The sequence below is a fragment of the Parambassis ranga genome, chromosome 22 (genome assembly GCF_900634625.1).
Source record: "Parambassis ranga chromosome 22, fParRan2.1, whole genome shotgun sequence".
NCBI lineage: Eukaryota > Metazoa > Chordata > Actinopteri > Ambassidae > Parambassis > Parambassis ranga.
The window spans coordinates 10,750,464-10,773,398 of NC_041042.1; the positions used below are offsets into that span (position 1 = coordinate 10,750,464).

The following is a 22,935-nucleotide window of genomic DNA, read 5'->3' on the forward strand; positions in this document are numbered from 1 at the left end:
AGGGCTGTTTGGAGACAGGAACAAACAGGAAACTACAGCTGCACCGACAATAATGATGTTGTTATGTTGCATATTTTAACACAGTATATAGGCCTATATATATATATATATATATATATATATATATATATATATATATATATATATATATATATATATATATATATATATATATATATATGTGTGTGTGTGTGTGTATTTTTTGTTGTTTTCAGATCTCCTCATGGAGCAGCACGTTCTCGTCTGTGTTACCTGTGGCAGACGATTCTGATCTGTTTGTCGCATTACTATGTGGTTCAGATGGGAACTGGAAAACTGCGACTCCATGCAGCTTTTCGCTGTTCACACTGATCAGAAAACATCAAAACTGGGCCACATGAAGGAAAAACATCAGAACTGGGACACTTTGAGCTGCAGTGTGCGATGTGTATGTGTGTAGCCTAAACATCCTGTTGGTAAGCAGTATGTGTCACATGACATGACCTCTAGTTAAGTTAAAGATTTGGCCTTCAATAAATTGTTAATCCAAGGCTACATCTCAATGAAAAACAGCTCCTAACTGCTGCTTTCTTAGCGCCTCACCTGGCAACCAGATAAAAGAAAATGCTAATATGTCGTTGCGCTCCAAGAGAAAGCTCCTTTTTTCCAGTCAGCACTTGATGCTCTCATGCTAATGGTAAAAGGTCTCAGTGAGTGAAGCTCAAAGGGAATATTCAGGCTGCTGTATCATTATGTAGACACTATCAAAGCCCCTCCCTTATTATTTCCGTAGCAGCTTACCTTTTACAGAGAGCGAGCTGTAAACAATCTAAAAAAAATGCACCGAACCCCCTAATTTCTGTCATCGACAGAGGATTTGAGGTCTTTAATGATCTGAACTCACAAGTTGTTAGCAGAGTGGCATTTATAGTAGAATGTAAACCTTTTCCAGTGATCTGTCAGAGAAACCCCATGTTATTAGCCTTGTTTTATGCCTAAGATTCAAACTAGGATTACCCTTCACTGCAGTAAATAAGATGCCACCACTTAAAGTGAATCTGAGATACTTAAGCAGTGTTTTTTGGAGCTCAGGTGTTTACATGTGCCCTTAAATGAATAATTTCACACATCATAAAAGATGTTCATAAAGAATCTGTCATCATCTCACGGCTGCATGAAAGAGCATGAATCAAAGTGAACCAGAGCTGATGACCTGACTGCTGCTGGCTGAGTTCAGGCGTGATGAACAAGCTGCACATTATTAGATGATATTATGATAGTGTGGGCAAAATAATGCCAAATAATGACATATATTTATAGAAAGGTGTGACTCCTTTAATGTACTCACTCTGCTGTGGGAATATTTGCAGGATGATGATGGTGAAGCTGGTGGAACAGATTAGTGTTGTTGTCCCCGCAGACTAAATATAGATAGACAAGTGTCCTGTTATGTGACCTGTAGGTGTTAATATGGAAGCTTCATGTGGATGCCACTGCAGGAATCTGTGTCAATTCTGTTCAGCTGCAAAAGTCGCAGTACCACAGCCACTTAATGGTTGGATTTGGCTATTGGTTAAGATTATGCAATAAAAAAACAGAATCAGGGGTTAAATGAAGATCATTTAAAAAAATAAACATATTTTACAAGGAAAATTGTTTTGTTATCGTCCCCAGGCTCCAAGTGTTCTGTTTCCAAGGACTGAAACATGGACCTCATGTTATGTTACTTGGTAATAAGAAGGCTGGAAGCAGCACATCAGGAATTGACACATGTTTGAAGCTACATGTTGTAATTTGTAACACTGCGGTTTTTAGCACATCTGCGTTGACTTCACTTCTTATCTGCAGAGGTTTCTCTCATGGGTAGAGATTAGGAAAACCTTTATTTGTCCCACAATGGGGAAATGGAGATAAGAGCAGCAACTTTTTTTTATGCCCCTCTGCAGGGGGACATTTTCATCCCCAGTCGCAAACTGTCGCTGCATACATGACTTATTTTCATTCACTTGCTTCCAGACTTGATAAAATGCTGTCTCTTTTTTCCCCCAAAATGTGGTTGTGATAGCAATCATTGTCACTGCTACATCTTACTGTCTGGTTCCTGCAGATGTGCGAGCTGTTTTGATGCATGCTTCACAGTAACACAAATCAATAAAAAATATTGGAGTTTGGTGCTTCGGCTCTTCCCAGTGCCCCCGGGCTGGCTGATGATGTACAGACGATAATGAAAGGTCAGTCGCTAATCGAGCCGGGCTGCAGAGATGGCCGCTCCGTGCCACGCACGACCCCAGAGGGCCCTCTGAGAGGAGCTGTAAAAGTGTAATGTTATAGCCTAGTGGTTTTGATGGTGCTGGTGTTGTACTCATGTAATATGAACTGCTGCTCTGTAGCCACGTAGCTGAACTAATTCTCCCCCTCAGACCATCCATCAACACAGGAGCCTTCTTTGCATTTACAGAGCATTACAGCAGATGCAGTGACCGCATTAATCACTCTTGATAAAGACTGCATGAGATTAAGCACCCTTGTTATGGACCTGTCAGTTCACATACAACTAAGAAACATTTGAAAACTGACCTTACTGATAGTTTACAAAATCACTATCATGCATGTGTTTTCCTGTTTTGTATTTGTTGTTGTTGTTGTTTTGCTCATCTATGATTTTTATTGATTTGGTTTCTTGTATTTCAAAATATCTGCACTTATTTGTTAGTTTATTTGTATGTCCTATTTAGTGTCAAAGTCTGTTTCCTTGTGTTTCGTGGTTCCTTGTACTTCTTGTTTTATTTTGCATATAAGGTTTCCTTGAGTTCCCTTCTTTGTTTCACTTCGTTCCTCTGCTGTGATTGGCTGCCCCACCTTCTCTGTTTCCACCTGGAGTGTTTAGTCCCAGCGTCTTTGTCAGTTTATTTGTTTTCCTGCCGCATCTCTATGAACTGTGTTGTATAGTTATTTGAATTATTATTGGGTATTTTATTTGTACTTTTTTGTTTTGTTTTCTGTTAGGATTTTGCTGGTTCTTTTTTTGGCTTTATTCAAACAAAGCTCGGATTTTGTTAATTATGTTTACATCCACATTGACTGCTTTTTGGCTCAAAATTGATGTCACATATATAACTCTTTTAGGCAATGATTTATGCCTCATTGTATCAGGTATGTGTTTCATTTAGTTTACCGTAATACATCAATTTTAATTTTCAACCAAGCCAAAATTTGGACTCTTATTCAAAATGTCTTCCACTTGGGTGGGATTTAATGTGTCAAATATAAATGCACATTTTAACAAGTGCCGCTTTTCTCCTGTCTGTAGAAAATGTAATTATGCTTCATGCTGAAGAGGAGTTCTTTTCATTGTGATTATCAGTGATGGTGAATGTGAACTCACCATCAGCTCTCCCCCCCGTTTAACCCTGCTCTGGTCAAAGTCGAGCACCACTCATCTCCTCTCTGTGGAACTGCCCCATTAAAACACAGCTTGTGGCAAGTGTCAGTGAGAGGTGCAGTGTGAAAAATGAGAGCAATAACAGAAAAGAAGCACCTCGCATTGCATCTGAAGTCGACCCCCTCTGGGGTTGTGGACTGAATTGATACGTCGTCCAAAGCTCTGAGGGTAGAAAGGGTTCAAAGTGATGTCATTTTACAGACTTTCTCCCCCTGAGTTGTGATGGCTGCTGGGGAGCTTATGAACACACCTTCCCTGCAGAACGGTACATCTGTATAAAAAAAAATTACAGCTGGGTGCCTGGAGGCATGCAGCGTGATTTCTGCTGAGGCCGCGGAGAATTACAGTCATATTAGAGGTGCCCCATAGGCAGCGAAGTGTCCTTACACTCAGCAGCGATGCAGTAAAACCCCAGAGCTATAACTTTGTTTTGAAAGATTTAAAAATGGCCAAAAAACATGTCATTTACATATCGCAATATCTTATCGGTGGATGCTAATTCATTTTTTACTGTTGCACTGCAGATTGCCAGCAAGTGAGATGAATGATTATAAATGATTAATTTCTGAGTTAGGACTCCCTGCCCCGTTTCCTCCTGCAGATACTAAATCACAGAGGAGGAAAAGCAAAGCTAGGTGCTGATTAATTCAAACATTAATTCTCCTTACAACAAGCCTCCCAGTCAGCTTTAAATAGGCCCATTGTTCAACTCAAACTTGCTCTCACAAGACACAGTTGTCTTTTTCATGACAGCAAGTCACCAATTAATATGGTGCATTCTGTAGAGCTGGCCAGTTGTGCTTAATTTTACGCCGATCGCTTGTCTTTACGCAAAGATGTCATGCAAGCTGTGCGGACTTCTCATTAGTCAAAGAACAATTGCTCGAAAGTTCAGCTCATATTTTTTTTTTCTTCTACTTGCACGTTTAGGCCTAGAGAATCACTGGGTGCATGTCAGGCAGCAGTCAAAATGATGAGGCAGAAGTCAGAGCCTTTACCGGATGAAGAGGTCAAAGTCATGCTTAGAGGGTCAGGAGAGCTAATTAGACAGAATGAATGACGGGAGACCTGAGGGGGTAAATGCAATTACCAACAGAATGAAAGGCATAGGGATAAACCCATGAGATATGCACTGATGAAAGTTTAATGTTTTTACTTAAAACCCTAAAATACCTGAAGTTAAAACCAAATATATGCAGTGCTCTTACTGTAGAGGAAACCAGTGGTGCAAACAGCTTTTGGCTCATTACTACTCAGCACACACACACACACACACACTGATAATAATAGTTCAGACTGAGGTAGAGGGATGAATATTCCTCCCTTCTGTCTAGAAAAATATGGACAATATGACACCAGAAATGACCACGTAAAGATTTTTCTGCTTGCCAAATGAGATGATGAGCTAAAAAGCTGCAGTGTATCAGGGTAACAAGGATCGCCTGCTCCTAAATATATACATCCCTGTCTCAGCAGGTGCTGCCAGGTGACTGGGACTGTCACTTCAAGCACGTCTGGAGAGAGAAGCAGCCTGAATAATCATTATAGTCTGCTCAGCTTTTTCCCCCCAAAAAAGGGTACTGGTGATGCATGTTTCATGTTGTCTGTTTGATTGTTTGATCCAGGATAAAAGGCACACGGGAAACCCAGACGGCTGTCTCCGCTTGGCTTGTTTCCAAAGACTGCCGTTGCGTTTGGAAAGGACTGGGAGTCCCTTAATGTCTTAGCGGTGCATACGAAGGATGTCTGGAGGAATTTAAATCTGCAGAAGACCGAGGTTGACACTTAACACTGTCTGCAGGCACAATGGTAACAAGAGCAACAGGGCATAAATGAACCCCTGAAGAAAGATCCTAACACATAAATCATCTTTATAAGCCCAGAGCACTTCCATAAAAAATAAGTCAGCTTGAGGAATATGTGATATAAGTTACACTGACAATCACAAAATGTCAAAATGATGCCTAATTCCAATATGTACATTGGAATCAGCTCAAAAAATGCTTCATCTTGGGGTATGGAGGCCATGCTGGACAAGTTCAAATCTACTGAATGGCATCAGCACTGCACAGAAATCCAACAAAAGCTATTAATTTCAAGCTTTTTAAATACGATTAAATCACCTCATGAAGGTGTGGTTACTATTGAATTGCACATGATTTTAATCAGGCCTATTCACTAACTCAAACTGCTATTTTACTGTCTACCTCACTACAAATAAGGACCTTCATTTGTATGCTGGCACTGAACGCTGGCATTGAATGTGAATTAATTGTCCAATTATCTAAAATTGATGTAATTGTGACGATATCGAGGTAGTAGAAATCCACATGACTATGCAATGTGATGTGTGGGGGAAAGGTTACAGCAGAATATTGGTGTGAACTTTGTGCCTGACTGCTCAGGTCTTAGTCCGGAGCAGAGCAGCCCCACCGAGTGCCCCTGGCACTCAGACAGAGGGAATTGGAAAACAAGTTCAAAGGGATTGGGGAAGCTTTGGTCTTGACCCTAGGAACCCTGCGAGGGACAAAGCAACACCCTCAGAAAACAGGAGGCTGTTTGTAGAGGCAGTGTGTTACAAGAGGGATTCAGGTGTGCCAAGCAGAAACATGGAGAGTACTGGGAAAGCTTATGTGCTTTGTTGCACAGTAGAGCTCTGGGTGCCACTTAAAGGTTTACTAAATGGCATATGACTGCCGCACATGTTACTGGGATGCACAGAATTAGTGGTAATTTTTGTTTTGTTATGTATTTTGTTGGTGCTAAGACTCATACTGAGAGCTTCAAAATGCGTCATCTGCGTGTCCTTTTCATCATGCACCGTCACACCCTGTGAAACAGAGTAAGCAAATGTTAGCTGCAGATAGTCAGCTTAGCACACAAATTGCTTATTTGCAAAAGTGACCAGAAAGCAGCAGTCAACAAATCAAAGCATGACAAATAAATCAAGATAAGCTTGTGTGATGCATGAAATCCCAAAGATACAGGCACAGATACAGATACAGGGTCAGGCCCTTTGAGCCAGTTTATTATATATATCGTAGCAATCAGGTAAATGGTATGTTTGACATCAGAAATAAACAATGTATACGAGGAGTTCCATTTAAAATGTACCTGTTGGTTTTTTTTTTTTTTTCAGATTGGCTGGGATGGCCTTCGCCTTTTAATTCATTCTGGAAGTCTCCATTTAGAGGAGAGACTATTGATCCTTATCTGCTGAAGACTTCTGTAGTGTTGGCACCTTGAAATCTTTGCTAATGCCTCAGGTACTCTGTATTGATTCTGTCCAAAGTTTTCTAAGTTCAGACAGATGTGAGGAAAAAATAAATTTAAGGGTTTCATTATTAATTTAATGCAATATTTATTAGTACATTAAACAGAAAACGAAAGATTATGGGTCACTGTAAGCTGTCAGTGTACTACTAAAGGACAGCTGGTGGTGTATATATATATAAATATATGCGACACATCTTGTTACATATTGATTGTTCAACAAGATCATGGGAACTTTTTTGTAATAACTTCCCATGCTTAGAATGGAATATGATGGTTAGACTCAATAAGATTTACTGTTTTGTAAAAAAAAAAGACTTTATTCATCTTTATACCAATTACAATGAGACTTCAAATAGTACACATTTTGTATTACACTGTGTATAAGCTACCAGCTTTGTTAGTGAGAAATGAGTACATAACCTTCCTATTAATGTTCCTGTTTTTGATCATCATAACATCTCATGATCAGTCTGGGACATTCTGTACAGTAGCTCGCTGTACTGTGAGTCTGTTTAGCTGTCTATTCCAAAGTCCTTCTTTTTTTAACTCATTATAATGATTGGCCCATGGCAGCGAGCCACAGTGCAGCTGGGCAAGAGAAAATGAGGTTCTTTGAAGTTCCCTCTTTTGAATGGCAACACAGATCGTTGTTGTTGTGCCTTGTTTCAAACCTGGAGCCTGCTTTGAGACCATACAAAGGAACTGGGCTTATTATGGCCCGGTAGCCTGTCCATACTTTGCCCTTTAAAAAAACAAAAAGAGGAGTAACTGTAATTGGCAGGTTTAGGCTTCATGACAAAGATTGGATCTTCGTGATGCTTACATGACTCATCTGCATCATTTTTATTCTTTTCATATTATTCGTAGTGATTCATGTTATATAATAATAAGTGATACACAATATGTCTGGTTTTACCACAATGCCAACGTGTGATATTTTCAGCTGTAACCCAGGATGTGTGAAGGAAAATAAGAGGTTATTTTACAAAGAGAGCAAAGTTTGGTGGCAGAATGAGGGAAGCTGGGATTCATTGAGGCCCTAGAGGCTGCTCTGAGGGCAGTTTTGCCCTATTTCTCATGGCCATGTAGGTTAGTGGGGAAAGAGCTGGTGTTAAACCAATCCTAATGGATGCTGGCGGCGGGCATCAGGCTGCTGCCCTGGACGGCAACAGGATACCGTCTGTCCATCTAATGTCAGATGAAAAGAGATGCTGTGCTGTTTCTACTCTCAATCACATTTCCCTGAGCAAAACAGTGACGCTAATGAAGCAAAGCACAGATACAGACGCAGCCACAGACTCCATAACCTCAGAGCTTTTACAACACATCACTGCTCAGTCATCCAATTTAGCTCTTTGTACTTAAAATCCCCAATTAATTGTATTAGCAATTCATGAGGTATTTACTGTGCCAAACACATTACAGATCCATTTGAAATGATTCACTGAGATGCTATTAAGTGAAGACTATCTCCACCAAGGCGAGAAAATTAACATTCTTACCTTAAAGCTCAGTCGACAATAATGAGGTGAGGTTTATTTGAATCTGAAATCATAATGAAAATCAACTGCTACACTGGCAGCTGTAACAGAAATGTCACATTTCCACAATAGTGCCTATTGTGGTTTAGTTAAAGAAATTTCACATGAATTCTTCAAGACTTAAAGGCTGATATCAAAGAACCAAACCAGCATCAAAGCGCTCTATCAACACGTCATTCTTTTTCAAATATTTCTGTTTCATAGAGCAAAGGTTTTTTACACAGCATTTTTAAATGGAAACATGCATACTTTTAGCTTGTATAGCTTGTTATACTAAAACTAACCCGATCGAAATTATAAGACCCCGAATAGTCATTTGTGGCTTTGTGAAGACCAGTCAACAGTGATGACTTTGTTCTCCTGGAGGTGGTTGTCATGTGGCAGTGTCATGTCAAGAACCCCACCTTCAAACGTACTGAAGCATCCCACAGCATTATACTGCCACTACTGTGCTTTACTGTAGAAACCATGATCTTTGGTTCTTTCTTTCTTTCCCCAGGAAAAGGCAACATTTCTGTGACCAAGGCGCTCCAGTTTTGACAGGGCAATTCCAGACCTGGATAAATCATTCACTTGTGTCTTGGCAGTTGTTCTGGGCTCTTTAGACACATCTCTTACTAGTTTTCTTTACAGAGCCTTCCAAATGTTTGACCTCCTAACTCTGCCAGTCTTGTTCTAGACTGTTTCATTCTCCCACCAGTTCTTGAAACGTGGCAGAGCTTTGAACTTCCTGCTTTGTATCAATCATTGTTTTCCAAGTCTAATCTTATTTCTTTCACTTTTGCCCTTATGTTGTCACCAACATTACTTGGTTTACTGTGTGTGTTCTGCAAATCAAATGCTTGCAGGGTCACTCGGTTAAAGCACATACTACATATCATCATTGCATAACAGTGATTTGTACTATGGCTCAACAAAGACAGTTCTTAAGTGGGCTATTAATATTAACGCTTGTAGTTTTTGTGTGGAAAAAATCTGGTATTCTGTGCAAATTAAAGTAGTTAGGGTTTCTTCGGATAAAGACTATACTATATTAAAATTTCTCTGCTCTATTAAACAGCACTTGTGAAGAACTACAAGTACAAAACAGCAGGTGGCACTAGTCTGTATTTATGATCCAAAAAGACTGGAAGAGTTATCACTACAAATTTGTGCACAGATTGCAGATTACTTGATCATTAGAGTCTTCATTCCAGATGGCCATCTCTATGTAAAAAATACTGTATTTGCAGTTAAGTTAATGAGAAATTATGTACCAGATTTCACAGACGGGAACCTTAATTTGGTGATAGAGAAAAAATCAGGACAGTGAAAAACATTAAGTTTTCTCCTGTTCCAAATTTTGTACCAATCTATTGGTGGTATGTTGAGATATTTCAATCTGGACTGACCATGCACCTGGACACCAAAGTGAAATGTAGACCAGATGATGCACTCTGCATGTTTATAGTGAGTACAACATAGTGAGTAGGGCATCATATAAGAAAATATGAATTTATTATGAATATAAGCAGAATACAGTCATTGTACTTCAAGCTAATTATAGTTTTAAGGAGGCTAGAGCAAGATTTAAGATTTAAGTTTCGATAATTGACTAATAATTTTTCCACGCTCATTAGAGTGGGCTGTGAATGTTAAAAGAAAAAACATTTGCCTCCCACTCATTAGTGCACATACAGATAGAATGACAGCTGAAGACAACAGTGCACAAAAAGTCTCCTCACCAACTTGAATTAGGAGCTGGAATGACAGCGGTGACATGCAAAGTTAAAATAAAGCCTTTCTACTGTCGAACAGAGCAGAGTCTACATTGACACGAGGCGCTTTTCTAACAGAATTAGAAAGGCTGAAAAGATGAGGAAGGTGGCGTGATGCAGATTTCCACAGACAAAGTGGAAACATGTGAATTTAAGGCTGAAAGTGAAGCAGCTGGAAAGTACAGCCTTCACTAAAGGCATGGATATATATTGTGGTCGACAAACGTGATTGTCCAAGGCTTTGTTTTGGTGCAAGGAACCCTGCGAGGATGACGTAATGCCATTAGAGTGTGCTAACATTGCCACTAAGTCGGTTATTGGTCTGGCCTGTTTTGACTGTGGGTAGTTAGAGGGTCTGATTGCATCATTGTGTGGTCGCAGGCCACAGAGTACCTAAAAAGGTAAATCTAATTTTATTTAATGTATTTTTTTGCCATCAGTATACTAACAGAATTGTAAGGAACAGAAAAATGTGAATGCATGATGTAGAAATCTAAAAAAAATGCTTTGGAAGATGAAAAGAATTAAGACATGAGGGGGAATAATCCTGAGGCATGCTTATGTAAAGCAAGGTACTGAGGTGCACTACATTCAAACCCTTTTAATTGGGGTTGATTATAGTTTCAAATGAAGACAGCTTTTGACCTCCTATAAGAGCAGAAGAAATATTAATACTTGATTTAATGTATAGAGAAAAAAAGCATGTTGCATTAATATTAAATAGGTTTTAAAATGAGAAGCTGTCTGTTTTGTAGTAAAAACGATATACAGAGTATCGGTGGCCAGGGGGTACGCACTGTGGAGTAGCTGTTGATGGTCAGTGACCTTGAAAACTTCAGCAGAAGCCAACTCCTTTTATCTTTTTAACTGACTCACTGGCTGCTCTGTCCACACATTGTCTGAGCCTGCTCAGATCTGTAGTAAAAAAGGTACTTTTCATTTACACTTTGGCTTGTTGTCATGGTTTGTAGACATATAATCATAGAGAGTAGGGCTGGCACTAACACTAATGCTGACTGGCCTCAGGAGTTTAGTCTATAAACTACAGTTAAAAACATAAGTTTCCTTATTTGTCTAGTGCAAGTTAAACTTAGAAATTAGACTTCCTTTAATCTTCTTGTCCCCATGCACTTACGTTTCTCAAAAAGTCAAACTATTTCCCCCAAGTGATGGTAGTTTGGCTTTGGGCAGATCAAAATAGATCAATAGACAAATTGGGGCAATAAGAGAAGCTAATGTTGGTAGGCAGACAATGATCTCCTGTTTTATTGATCTATTGTGGGCCAAAACTCATCAAACAGTTTTACTACAGGGAGCTATGAGAGGATACAGTAGAAGAGGTTCATGGAAGGATTAGGCTTGCAAACAGGGACAGCCTGCTTGGTGTTTGTAGCTTGTCCATTACTGGTTTATTCAGTGAGATTTGCAGCCCTGTATTAAAATGAGCCACAAGAGGCTCAGGAAAATATAGCAGACAAAGAGTGAGGGAGGAGGAGAATGGACAGCACCTGTGGTCCAATGTATGGAAGCTATTATTAGGATAAAATGTGATAAAGACGGAGGGACACATGAGTTAAAATGAGTTACATAATTAAAGCTGACTGTTTGCAGGAGCAATTCAGAGCCTGAATTGCTGATGAGCCCTTTAGAGGCAGCAGCATCAGCCTTCCCATTAGTGTCTTGCTGAGACCATTAGGAATAATATGTGAATTAGTGTGTGTGTATACAGTGTGTAGATTAAGGCACAGGGAGGAGGTGCAAAGGTATGTGCTGTCCTAACCACATTCAAAGCTGGCTGGATTTCATACTTTACAGTCTGCCTTGTCTGTGGATGTGGGACTGAGGGAAATTTCCTATTATTTTTTTCCTTGCACAGGCTGAGTCTGTTCTTAATGTGACAGAGGAACAGGGGTGTTTAAAATTTAAAAATATCAGATATATCCTCTGGCAAAATAGATAACACTGTCATATTAACATCTCTTGACGCAGTGGACGCTCCCCTGCTGAAGGTCTGGATTCAGGCACTCTTGGGAGATATAGTACAATTTGCAGCACTATAATTGAAGGGGAGCTCAGAAAAAGCACTGAAATGATGTGCCATTAATTTAGAGTCACATAACCATCAGAAGATGAAAATTAGAAGGCAAACACAATGTGTGACGCCTGCAGATACAGCCATTTGTATGACCAGGCTTCATGTAAATGAATTTAAATAACTAATTTTCTGCAGGTGGCCGTTTAGAATAAAAATGACATCATTGACTCTCTGCACATCCTCGCCTTGGTCGCTAGAGGCCGCTATTTAACTCCATCAGTGATTGACGTGTGTGTGACGTACTAGGAAGTGTGAAATGATCATAACAAAACTGTAGCTGGCATCTCACTGTTAAATTGCATGCTTTGGAGGACAAATATGCCCTGGCGACGTCTCAGTAACATTGAACCCCTTTCCTCTACAAACGGAGAGGCGATTTAGCACCAGAAAACCCGAACAAGTAAGTCGTAACGATGTAATTCCAGTGTAAATTTGGCTAATGCGAATTAGCGGGCTAGCTTCAGTTAGCATGTGACTGATTAAACAAAAATGGTGTTGTTGTTTGTTAGTCTTTACTATGATTAAAACAGTCACGTAATCTACCGCGCAAAATTAGTCAAAGTTTACGATACGTGAATCCGAGGTTATGTGTTTTACTTGTTTGTCTTGTTTACGTGTAGATGTTGTTAATGTTGCAACGTTACACCAAATTCCCTTATAAAAAATCTTGCGGTTTGCAGCGGACAACTTTAGCCACTTGGCAACACAACATTCAACTGGCATCATAAACAGGAGTTGCTGGTAAATTCGGCATAAATATGATCTATGAAAGTGAAGTTAAAACTCTTTTAGTGCTATATGTTAAGCTATGTCTGATACGTTTGACCTGCAACAAACTAATCCACTATAGCAGGCTATAAGTGGAAGTGTGTGTATTGCAGATACATCTGTCTTTTTTAATACGTTTGATGAAACCTTCCTCCTACTGAAACTGTAACTCGATATTTGTCAGAGATAGAGAAGTGTCTGTGAAGTGTCACCTGACTTAAACAACATCCCAATATAAAGTGATTTACAAATAAAATCAAAATCAGAAATACTTTATTAATCCCAGGGTTTATTAGATTTATTTAGATTTATTAGATTTTATGTATAATTTGGTTAAGGGCTGGAGAGATTAGACTGTTAAGAGGTCATTCTTAAGTTGAAAACCATAACCACCCTTTTTATTGTCTGTGTTTGTATCGTAGGTCTGCAATATCCTGCGTCTACAGCAACAGTTAACTCTTGGAAAGTCTTTTCCACATCTGTCAAATGTCATCTGGTTGTCCACCCCAGTCACCTGCTGTGGCAAAGTCTGAGGTAACAGTAGAAGGAGAATGCCCACTGCTGGCTGCCACCTTTGCCTACTGGGACAACATCCTGGGCCCGCGGGTACGTCACATCTGGGTACCAAAGGGTGACCAGTCAATGTTTCTCAGCGATGGAGAGGTCACATTCTTAGCAAATCATACACTTAATGGGGAGATTCTGCGAAGTGCAGAGTGTGGCGCCGTGGACGTGAAGTTCTTCGTGCTGGCAGAAAAGGGTGTTATCATCGTGTCTCTCATCTTTGATGGCGAGCTGAAGGGTGACAAGAACACGTGTGCCTTGTCCATTATTCTGCCTCAGACAGAACTGGCCTTCTACCTGCCCCTTCACACCATCTGCGTGGAGAGGCTAAAGCATGTTATCCGCAAGGGACGCATTTGGATGCAGAAGGTATTGTAACATTCCTGCTGTCCAGAACTAGGCAAATTATTACCCTTTATCTCATAAACCCTGCAACTTGATTTAGCTTTAGTACCTGAATTTTAAAGCAGTATAAATAAGTTATCACACTGTTTTGTCCATTTGGGATTGGCAGAGTAATGCAGTTGCTGTCTTATTAGCTCTAAAGACTAAATTTGCAGGTATTGCTGGGAATGGACAGAATAACAAAACACTAAAAAACAGCTATAAAACACATTATCGTTGCAGATGCAACTGTAAAGGTGTCTGCTCAAAAGGCCTTTTACCAGTCCCTTATATTCTGCACATTTAACACATTCTTGTTTATTATTAGTGATGCTTGAATCCTCTTGCTGACACTCATATAGCTGCAAAAAACTGTCCTTACTGTCCTTTAAGATTAGTAATAATCCTCAATGCTTTAATGGCTCTGACTAAATGCTGAAACTGTCATGGTGGTATTGAATGTCTGGTCAGAATTATAACCTTGTATATTTACCTGCATAGGTTTTAGATTGTGTTCAGAAAATTCTGAAATCTTAGCGTCAAATTAACATCACTGGTCTGAGCATGTGTATTATTAAAATGTAAAATTGTGTTTACATGTATTGTATAATCTTTCATTTAACTTCAGGGCTACAATATCATATCGGTGCTGAGCCTGGAGATTGTTCCTATTATGGAGCTGTTGGCCTCTATGAAGACACACAGTCTGCCTGAAGATATAGATGTAAGTAACACTGCTGCACAAAAAAGATCATTATTGCTTCAAATGTCAACAAAGGCTAGAGATTGGTTTCAAAGGGGCAAAGAGAAACATCAGTTAACTTTTAGTGAACGCAGGCACATATGAAACATTGTCATTCATTTTGCATGAATTGCCTTAAAAAGTCTAGCATTGAAATGTCAAAATGAAGCGTTGAATAATAAATGTAACATTCAGATATCACTGTGGCACCGACTGAAAGGAGCCGTGTAGCATTTTACATTGTAGCTGCATGTGAAGTTTTCAGATGGCTTTTATTTCCAAGAAGAAATGAACAATGTTCTGTCTTTGCTTAGATTACCACCTAGTGTGATTCAACACATTGTTCCCTTCTAGTATGCAAATGCAAAAGCACAAAGCACTGCACAATCTTTCATTGTCCTTTTTATGTATTCTCACAGTTCCTTGCAAATGTACCTTTCAGCACTTTTACCTTTGTTGTAAACCAATTTTAAAAAAATTACTCTTTTTGTCTCACTCCTGTGGAGCAGATAAAAGACACGGTGCTAAATGATGATGACATCGGGGACAGCTGCCACGAGGATTTCCTCCACAAGTAAGCAATCCGGTAGCACGAAAATGGAGACAGATGATGAACAATGCCCATTTAACACCCATCAACCTTCCAATGATGAGTAATGACTCTCCACTTAGTGGAAGTTATCTCCAGAGAAAGGACGAAAGCTAAATCGCTGTTTAGTGTTGAGAGTCTGCGAAGGCCAGTCTAGTTAAGCTCTTCATTGCTGAGCTGAACAAGATTAGCTCAGCATCCTGTAAGGATGACAAAGCATCTGAACACTGGAGTTATGCTTTATTTGAGATAATGTAGTGATGTGATTCAGGAGTTTGTTTTTTTTGTTTACAATCAATCAAGTTTGAACTTGAACTTTCAAATTTAGGGCTCACTAATGTAACTTTTCAGGGGCTTATTCTACTGTAAAACCTTAAGAATTTGTTATCCCTAAAAGCTGTCATTAATAATTAGAGTGAAGCTAATGAAGCTAATTTGCTCTAATTTCCATGTCTTTGTCTCTGCGGTTCAGGGCCATCAGCTCTCATCTGCAGACGTGCGGCTGTTCAATAGTGGTTGGAAGCAACCCAGAGAAAGTAAATAAGGTAAATTCACTGTGTTAGTGGCTGCACACAGACACATTTGTGATGCATCTACATTATGTTTTGAACCGTGTTGCGTTGTTGTGTTTTAATTGGCTCCACTTGCATTTTTTAGTACTTCATCAGTATTCTGAATGTCAGTCAGATTTCTGCAGCACACTTATTTGAACTGCAACTCTTTCCAAGAGAAGATATAAGCTACCAGACTCATGATTTAGAAGAAGAGAATGTAGGGACATCTGCAGTGTGAAGCAGCTGCAGTTTTTCCCAGTGAATATCAAAAGCATACAGCGCATAAATTTGTAGTTTTATTGGCTCGAGGCCTGAATTGAGCTCCAATTAAAGAAGAGTTTTTTTTGTATCTAACAACTAGCCTCTAGCGTAATGTCAGATTAAGGGCTTTAACCAATACATGGCTTCTTTAGTGCTCCAATACAGCTTCTTCACTACATTTAGTATAGACAGTACCCATAAATGCTAACCAGCAAAATTCACTTAGTAACAAAAAGGGCAAGGTACTGTCACCAGACATTAAACATTTTGGAAGTGTTTGGTCAAATGGTCACTACTGATTCACAGATCTGTCTTTTCTTAGATTGTGCGGACTCTCTGCCTCTTCCTCACTCCAGCTGAGAGGAAGTGCTCTCGCCTCTGCAGGGCTGACTCTTCCTTTAAATATGACACTGGCCTGTTTGTTCAGGGTCTGCTCAAGGTAGCTGTTTCTCATTATACAGCAGCACACTGTGTTTCAATGTAGTTTTTGTTGTGTTGAGTCTGCTTGTTTGATGTTGTTCTGACCTGATTTCCTTTTCAGACCAAGAAATTGTTGCAAAAGGTGTTTTTGTATAAACTGTAACAACTGCTCATTTGGACAAACTGAAATGAGCCAAGACCTTTAGACATCAATGCTTTTCATAAAACCTATTAGAAATCATTAATTTTATATGACATGTTCAGAAAACCCACTTAAAGAAATCAAGCTGCAATGGCTGTACACCATAAGACAGACGTAGCTTCAGTGCACCCATTTAAGATTGTTTAACGTTGATCTGGCGAGCTAGAGCACCATGTTATTGGTGCAGATAATTTTTAAGTCAACTAGACTAGAGTAACATATCAGCAGAAAACTTTGTAGTGCTCATTAGTTTGGTCATTAAGTCAGTCTGCTACATGTTGGCTGTGTTGTGGAGCTCATAGAGGAACCACTTATAGATTTCAGCATCAAACAGTGGTGGGAACTAAGAAACAGACACGGGGAGAAACAAGAAAGAAAAGAGAAATGGGAACCATAAAAGCATCGCACACAGGGATGCTTTTATGCTGCCTATGTGTGCATTTTAATGACATACAGTGTACTTCAAAAGTTCAACTTCTACTAAATAATAACAAAAAAAACTAATAATAGTTTATGCCCTCCAGGAACATCTTACAGTCACGACGTAAGTACACGTAAATCATATCAAGCCCTTGTTATGTTCTGTTTCTCAGGACTCCACAGGCAGCTTTGTCCTACCCTTCCGCCAAGTGCTCTACTCGCCCTACCCAACTACGCACATTGATGTCGACATCAACACCGTTAAGCAGATGCCACCGTGCCACGAGCACACATACAACCAGCGGCGCTACATGCGGTCTGAACTAAGCACTCTCTGGAAGACGGACAGCGAGGAAGACATCCCTCCAGACACAGTCATTCACACTGATGAAACCTTTACACCTGACCTGTAAGCCACACATGCAACCGCTGTGTTTTTCCTCTGTGACTGGAAAGGTGATGGTAACATCATAATTGGTGTGGCATTTTTCATTTCTTTTTTTTCTTAGGAACATATTCCAAGATGTCATGCATAAAGACACTTTGGTCAAGTCATTCATAGATGAGGTAAGAGAATGGCAGCTTATTGTATTAGTGTATTTATTGTCTCCATAAAAGTGCATTAATACATCAGATGGAGGTGTATTCAGTTTGGAATGTTTTATTTAATTCTTTTTAAATAAGGTCTAAGCTGCAGCATGTTAATTGGTTAGTGTTTAACCACTAATGGAAAACCTAAACCTTTTTTTCACTGCAGTATTGTAAAGATAAAAGCATTACTTTTACAGTTATTTTGAGTTAAGATGCCTTGCTTCAATGCACAGCCTCAGATTTAAATCTGGGTACACAGCAAATATTTCAAATATCTGCTCCCATGTGACCGATGTAATCTCTAGAGCTCATGCACAACCACACAGTAGAATTTATTCCCAAGGGTCACAACCCACCATTTGTTTCTATGAGAGTCGCCCCTAGAGTTGCAGTTACAAGTTTTCCTCACAGCAACAGTATGTTTCTTTCTCAAGGTTAGCAGTAAGGAGAAGTGTGGGGGTGTATTATTCTCACCCAGCAGACCCACAGTCCAGACTACTAATTGACATCCTGTGTCGTACCCAGGTGTTCATGCTGAAGCCGAGCCTGTCCCTGCGGAGCACCTATCTGGCCCAGTTCCTGCTGCTGCTCCACAGGAAGGCCCTCACGCTGCTCAAGTACATTGAGGACGAAACGTAAGAGCTGTCACTAATATGACTTTAAACCAAAAAACACAAAGGGATTAACATGTGTCAGTAGACCAGGACACTTAACACACAGACACACACTGCAGGCAGAATTAAGAAGATTCAGCAGAGCTGCTGATTTACTGGTTCTCTGCCATTGTTTCTGCTTTGACTTTGCACTGTAACCTTGATTTAATCGCATCTTCATCACAGGCCACCCCATAGGACACACAGCCTGTAGGGCTGTCACTGTAGTCAAAATAGTCATGTCAATGTTTTCTGCATTTCTTAATGTTGTCCCCAGGGTTTTGCTGTGCAGGGGAAGAGGGTACAGCAGACTCTGAGGGACAAATTACCAAACGGGGGGCTGGTTGAAACCTGATGACATTAACTCCAGTTGAAAAAAACATCTGTTAAGCCTGCTGAAACACCATGAGGTAGATGGAGAGTTGGGGTTAGAGAAGAGAATATGTATGGTGAGGTCCCATTGTGATATAGACATCTCAGATTCAACTGACTGCATGTATATGCTGAAGATGAAGAGCAGAATGTCCAGAAACATGCAGAGTGGAATCTCAGATCAGGGGACCATGCAGAAAATAAAGGGCAGTGATGAGCTATGAAAAAAAAACAACTTCTGTGAACAGATGAATCATCCTTCACACCGGTCTGAACAGGCAGACAAGTATGAATGTGCTGCCCTTCTCCACAATTCTACAGGTCTGTGTTCAGACGTTCTTGTTGCTCAAGTGCAAACACATAGTTTTCAGTGAATACGTAAACAAACACCGTACCGGATGATCGCATTTTAAGATTGTACATATACAGATGTGACACATTCAATAGCAAGTACAGCGTGTTTATGTAATACAAACTCGGTGTCCTGTTTTCACATTGTGTTTTCTGCCCTTTCTATTTCCACACAAATGAATTCGAAGTTCCTCATTTTATGCAAAAAGATCTGTCATTGAGTTTCGCCTCTGCAAACGGATTTACAGTTTAACAGTTTGACTGTAAAAAAAAATCTCAGAGTATAGAAAACTGTGAAGTAAAAGGCAAAAAATAAATGACATATATAGTGAAAAGCTCTTGCTGTGTGGAACACTTCACACTCCTTAAGATATGAATAGTAACGCCTTTAAATACAATTCTACTACATGATTAAGAGGTGGAGAAAACATAAAAAAAATGAAAATAAAAATACATTAGAATACATATTTGTGTTAGGGATCTACTGCTGAAGATGGGCAGAGCAGCGCATTGAACGTCATGATGATTAATCTTTCATGAAAAAAAATATGTAACAGAAATATCAGCAATATAAATTTCACCTCACAAGAACCTGTGGAGAAGAAGCGTGTTGTTAACAGCACAGCGAGTGATTAATCCTCTGCATCATCCAAGAAGGATAGCTACCCCATCTGCATAGCAAAAGAAAAATGTCTTGAGCAAGAAAATTATGCACAGCACATGTTTTGGCATTCCTGGTGACCACAGAGCCTGTTCTGAGAGGCGCTAGGACTGTGACGTTTTACATCATCATCATCAAAACACTAAATGATGTTTTTATGGTTGCCATTTGATCACTGACAAGAGATTCTCATTTCTCTGTCTTCCCCCCCTTGGGCAGAGAAATGAGACACAGAATGCCAGGTTGCAAGGTGACCTGGTGGCTTATGATGGCCTCACACCAGACTTTGCATTAATGTGCCTTTTAATTTAGAGCACTGGCACTGGAGTCTTACACTTCAGTTCCTTTTGTGGAGAAAAAAAAAAAAGTCACATTATCTCTTGTCACGCTCCACTCCTGCCAGGGTTACAGTAACCACTTCCTGGCTTATCTCCAGAAGCAGCTTCTTAAGCCCCCTCAATTCATCTGAGACTCTGCGGTCCACCATGTCTTCAACCTCTCTGAATATTTTCATGCCACCCTCCCTGTGGCGTCCAGGTCATCGCTCCATCTGGGTTTGACTCATCTCCTTCTGGGCGCCACAACAGTGGACTGACCTTCCCACCCCTTTGTAGCTTCTACAAGTCATTACTTTGATTTTTTTTTTTTTACTCTTTTCTCTCCTGGCTAAAATACCCAAAATCGTTACACATGAATTTGGAAATCCATTTGTTCCGATGCATAATAAATGTCTGAACATATCTCACTCCAGAGACAACACTAACTACACAAGCAAAACCATTATTTGTGCGCAGGTGTGGAAGCATAAAAACAGCCTTTTTTATGGTGCTGCCAACAACCTGAGGTCTAAGGGCATACTATTTTACAGGTGCCTCGCCAGGATTGTTTATGCTCAGTTGCCATCTCGTAGCAGCATACATAATTCATCATGGCATGGCTTTCCTGTGCACAGCTGCAACCCGACTAGATGCTAATGAAAGGCCTCTGACCCCGGGTTTTATAAGTTAACAGTTGCGCTTTTAGTACAGTGTCTCCGTATTTCTTTCTCTGCAGGCAAAAAGGGAAGAAGCCTTTTCGATCGTTGCGCAACTTGAAGACAGACCTGGATCTAAAAGCAGAAGGAGACCTGAACATCGTGATGGCCTTTGCTGAGAAGCTGAGGGCCGGACTGCACTCCTTCGTGTTTGGAAAGCCATTCTACACCAGCATGCAGGAGAGAGACGTACTCATGAGCTTCTGACTTTTGTTGCTCTACAGCACTTTATGTAAACCATGCTTTGTTGTGTTGTCTTACTGTCACATGAAGGCATGCATTTTGATACAAGGCTTCTGTCAGCCTGACTCTTTGTTTTTACTTTGCCTTCATTTTTTGTCTTGATCAATACAAGAGACGTCTGTTACTGCTGTTATGAGCCATTAGAATGAGCATTCTGATATATTGCCTTGATCAACTGTAAGCATAATGTGAGTGTAATGCTTTTTTGGAAGACATATTCTCAGTGGGATAAATTATTCATGTATTCAATGCCTTCTGTTAATAGAGGGTCTCTTGTAATTTATGCGTTAGAATTGGCTGCGGCACCCACTGGGGCATTCTCTCTTTAATTTAAAAGATATTTATTAAAACATGAGTTATTAGTTTTTTTCCACTGCCTGTGTTGTACAACAACCTCAGCTGGCCTTTAAACCTTGTGAACTTTGTTAAGAGGTCTGAGTGTGAACTGTGCACCTCCAGGCACGTTATACAAAAGTATTCACACAACAATGGGATTTCATTAAAAAGAAAACAAAAGCACTGTAAATGAAATCGTTCACAGTCCCTCCTGACAAAGCAGATCTGTGTATGAATTCGACAGTGAGTGCCATTTATTCACTTAAGCGCTAAATGGATTTTTTTCCTCCCATAGCAGCAGCAATGCAGTTTGTTGCTGGATGGATTATTCAGCATCACTACAAACATATTCGCTGTGCTCTTAAAGTTGTTTGTGTAATTTCAGTATTGCTTCGAAAACTGATAATTGATAATTGTTTTGGCGAACATGTCAAATTTATAGTGTTTTGCGGTATCATAATTTTATTATACAGCCTACTCGATTTGCCACAACAATATTATTGCAGATTTTCTACATTAATGCTCTTTGCTCCATTTAATTTTTGTTTGATTGTATATCAAATTGTGCACATGGGCCAATGAACAATAAACACTGGATTGCAGAATCTCTCTTCAACTCTTTTAGACTTAATAAAAGTGACACCAGTGAATTAAAGTAATCTGCATAAGAATAAAGAGGGAAGCTGTTGATAAATGTAAATGTCTGCTTGCCTGAGCTCTTCGACTTGAGCTTGGGAAGCTGAAGGGTCCTGATAAGAAAGGGCTGGTCACCACCAGATATCAAGGTAAGCTCTGTCACATGCAAGGTTAAACAGCTGAGATGCTTTCATGGAATTGTGTAGACACCCAAAGACCATGTTCAGTATGAGATATGTATATAAAATATGCAATGAATGATTGATATATATTTTTTAAACTCTTTACCCATCATGGTAGAGCCACACATGTTTGCTTCTTAAATAGTTAAAAGGATCACTGCAAAAGTAAGTTTTATCTAAAATGAAGCGATGTGATTATATCATCATTACTATTGCATGAATATTTAAAGCATAATTAGTACAAAGGATTCATCAATGTGTCACCTGAAGGAGATGGGATCACCAAGGTTCATACAGTGCACTTGCTATAAGTGAATTTTTGTTGTGTGTTGTGTTCACTGATGATGACTCTCAGTGGTATAGTGTCTCATCATAATGAAGATACTCTATTCTTAGAGCACACTCCAGCCACTTTGGTCTAAAATATCTGAGCAGCTTTCAGACAGATTACCATGAATTCTTGTGCAAACATTGGTGGGGCCCTGGGGGTGAATTCCAGTGACATTACAGAGCCATTATTGACTTTTTCTTCTGGAGGCTTTAGAACGTTTGCATTCATGGTTTTGAAGCAACTATTGGAGCATGAAATTTTGTCAACACATCCTAAGCACAAACAGGATACATTGGATTAATTTGGATCATCTGTGCATCATGATACTTTGGTGCATTGTCATGAATACCACATCAGCACTTTCATTTTCAGCATGTATATGTTACTGATAATTTCTTCTGCTCCCAAGACAGGTCTTGATAAAAATGAGTGTACTTGTTCCTGAAAGTTGTTAGATATTCAGTATTGCTTTCTGGCAGTACAGTGGGTAAAAGTCCTCCTATAAAATCTTGCAGGATTGTGTGTGTCCCATTGAGAGTGAGATTGGAAATG

General features: G+C 39.7%; 1 protein-coding gene across 1 annotated transcript; it reads left to right on the forward strand.

The window, feature by feature from the left end:
• Positions 1–12,324: 12,324 nt before the first annotated feature.
• c9orf72 (C9orf72-SMCR8 complex subunit) lies at positions 12,325–21,819 on the forward strand. Its single transcript, XM_028394931.1, has 10 exons — positions 12,325–12,490; positions 13,281–13,791; positions 14,435–14,530; positions 15,058–15,122; positions 15,610–15,682; positions 16,275–16,391; positions 17,168–17,403; positions 17,504–17,561; positions 18,111–18,220; positions 20,676–21,819. Exons 2-10 carry the CDS (start codon positions 13,345–13,347, stop codon positions 20,860–20,862), a joined length of 1,389 nt encoding a protein of 462 aa, XP_028250732.1. The 5' UTR covers positions 12,325–12,490; positions 13,281–13,344; the 3' UTR covers positions 20,863–21,819.
• The last annotated feature ends 1,116 nt before the right edge of the window (positions 21,820–22,935 follow it).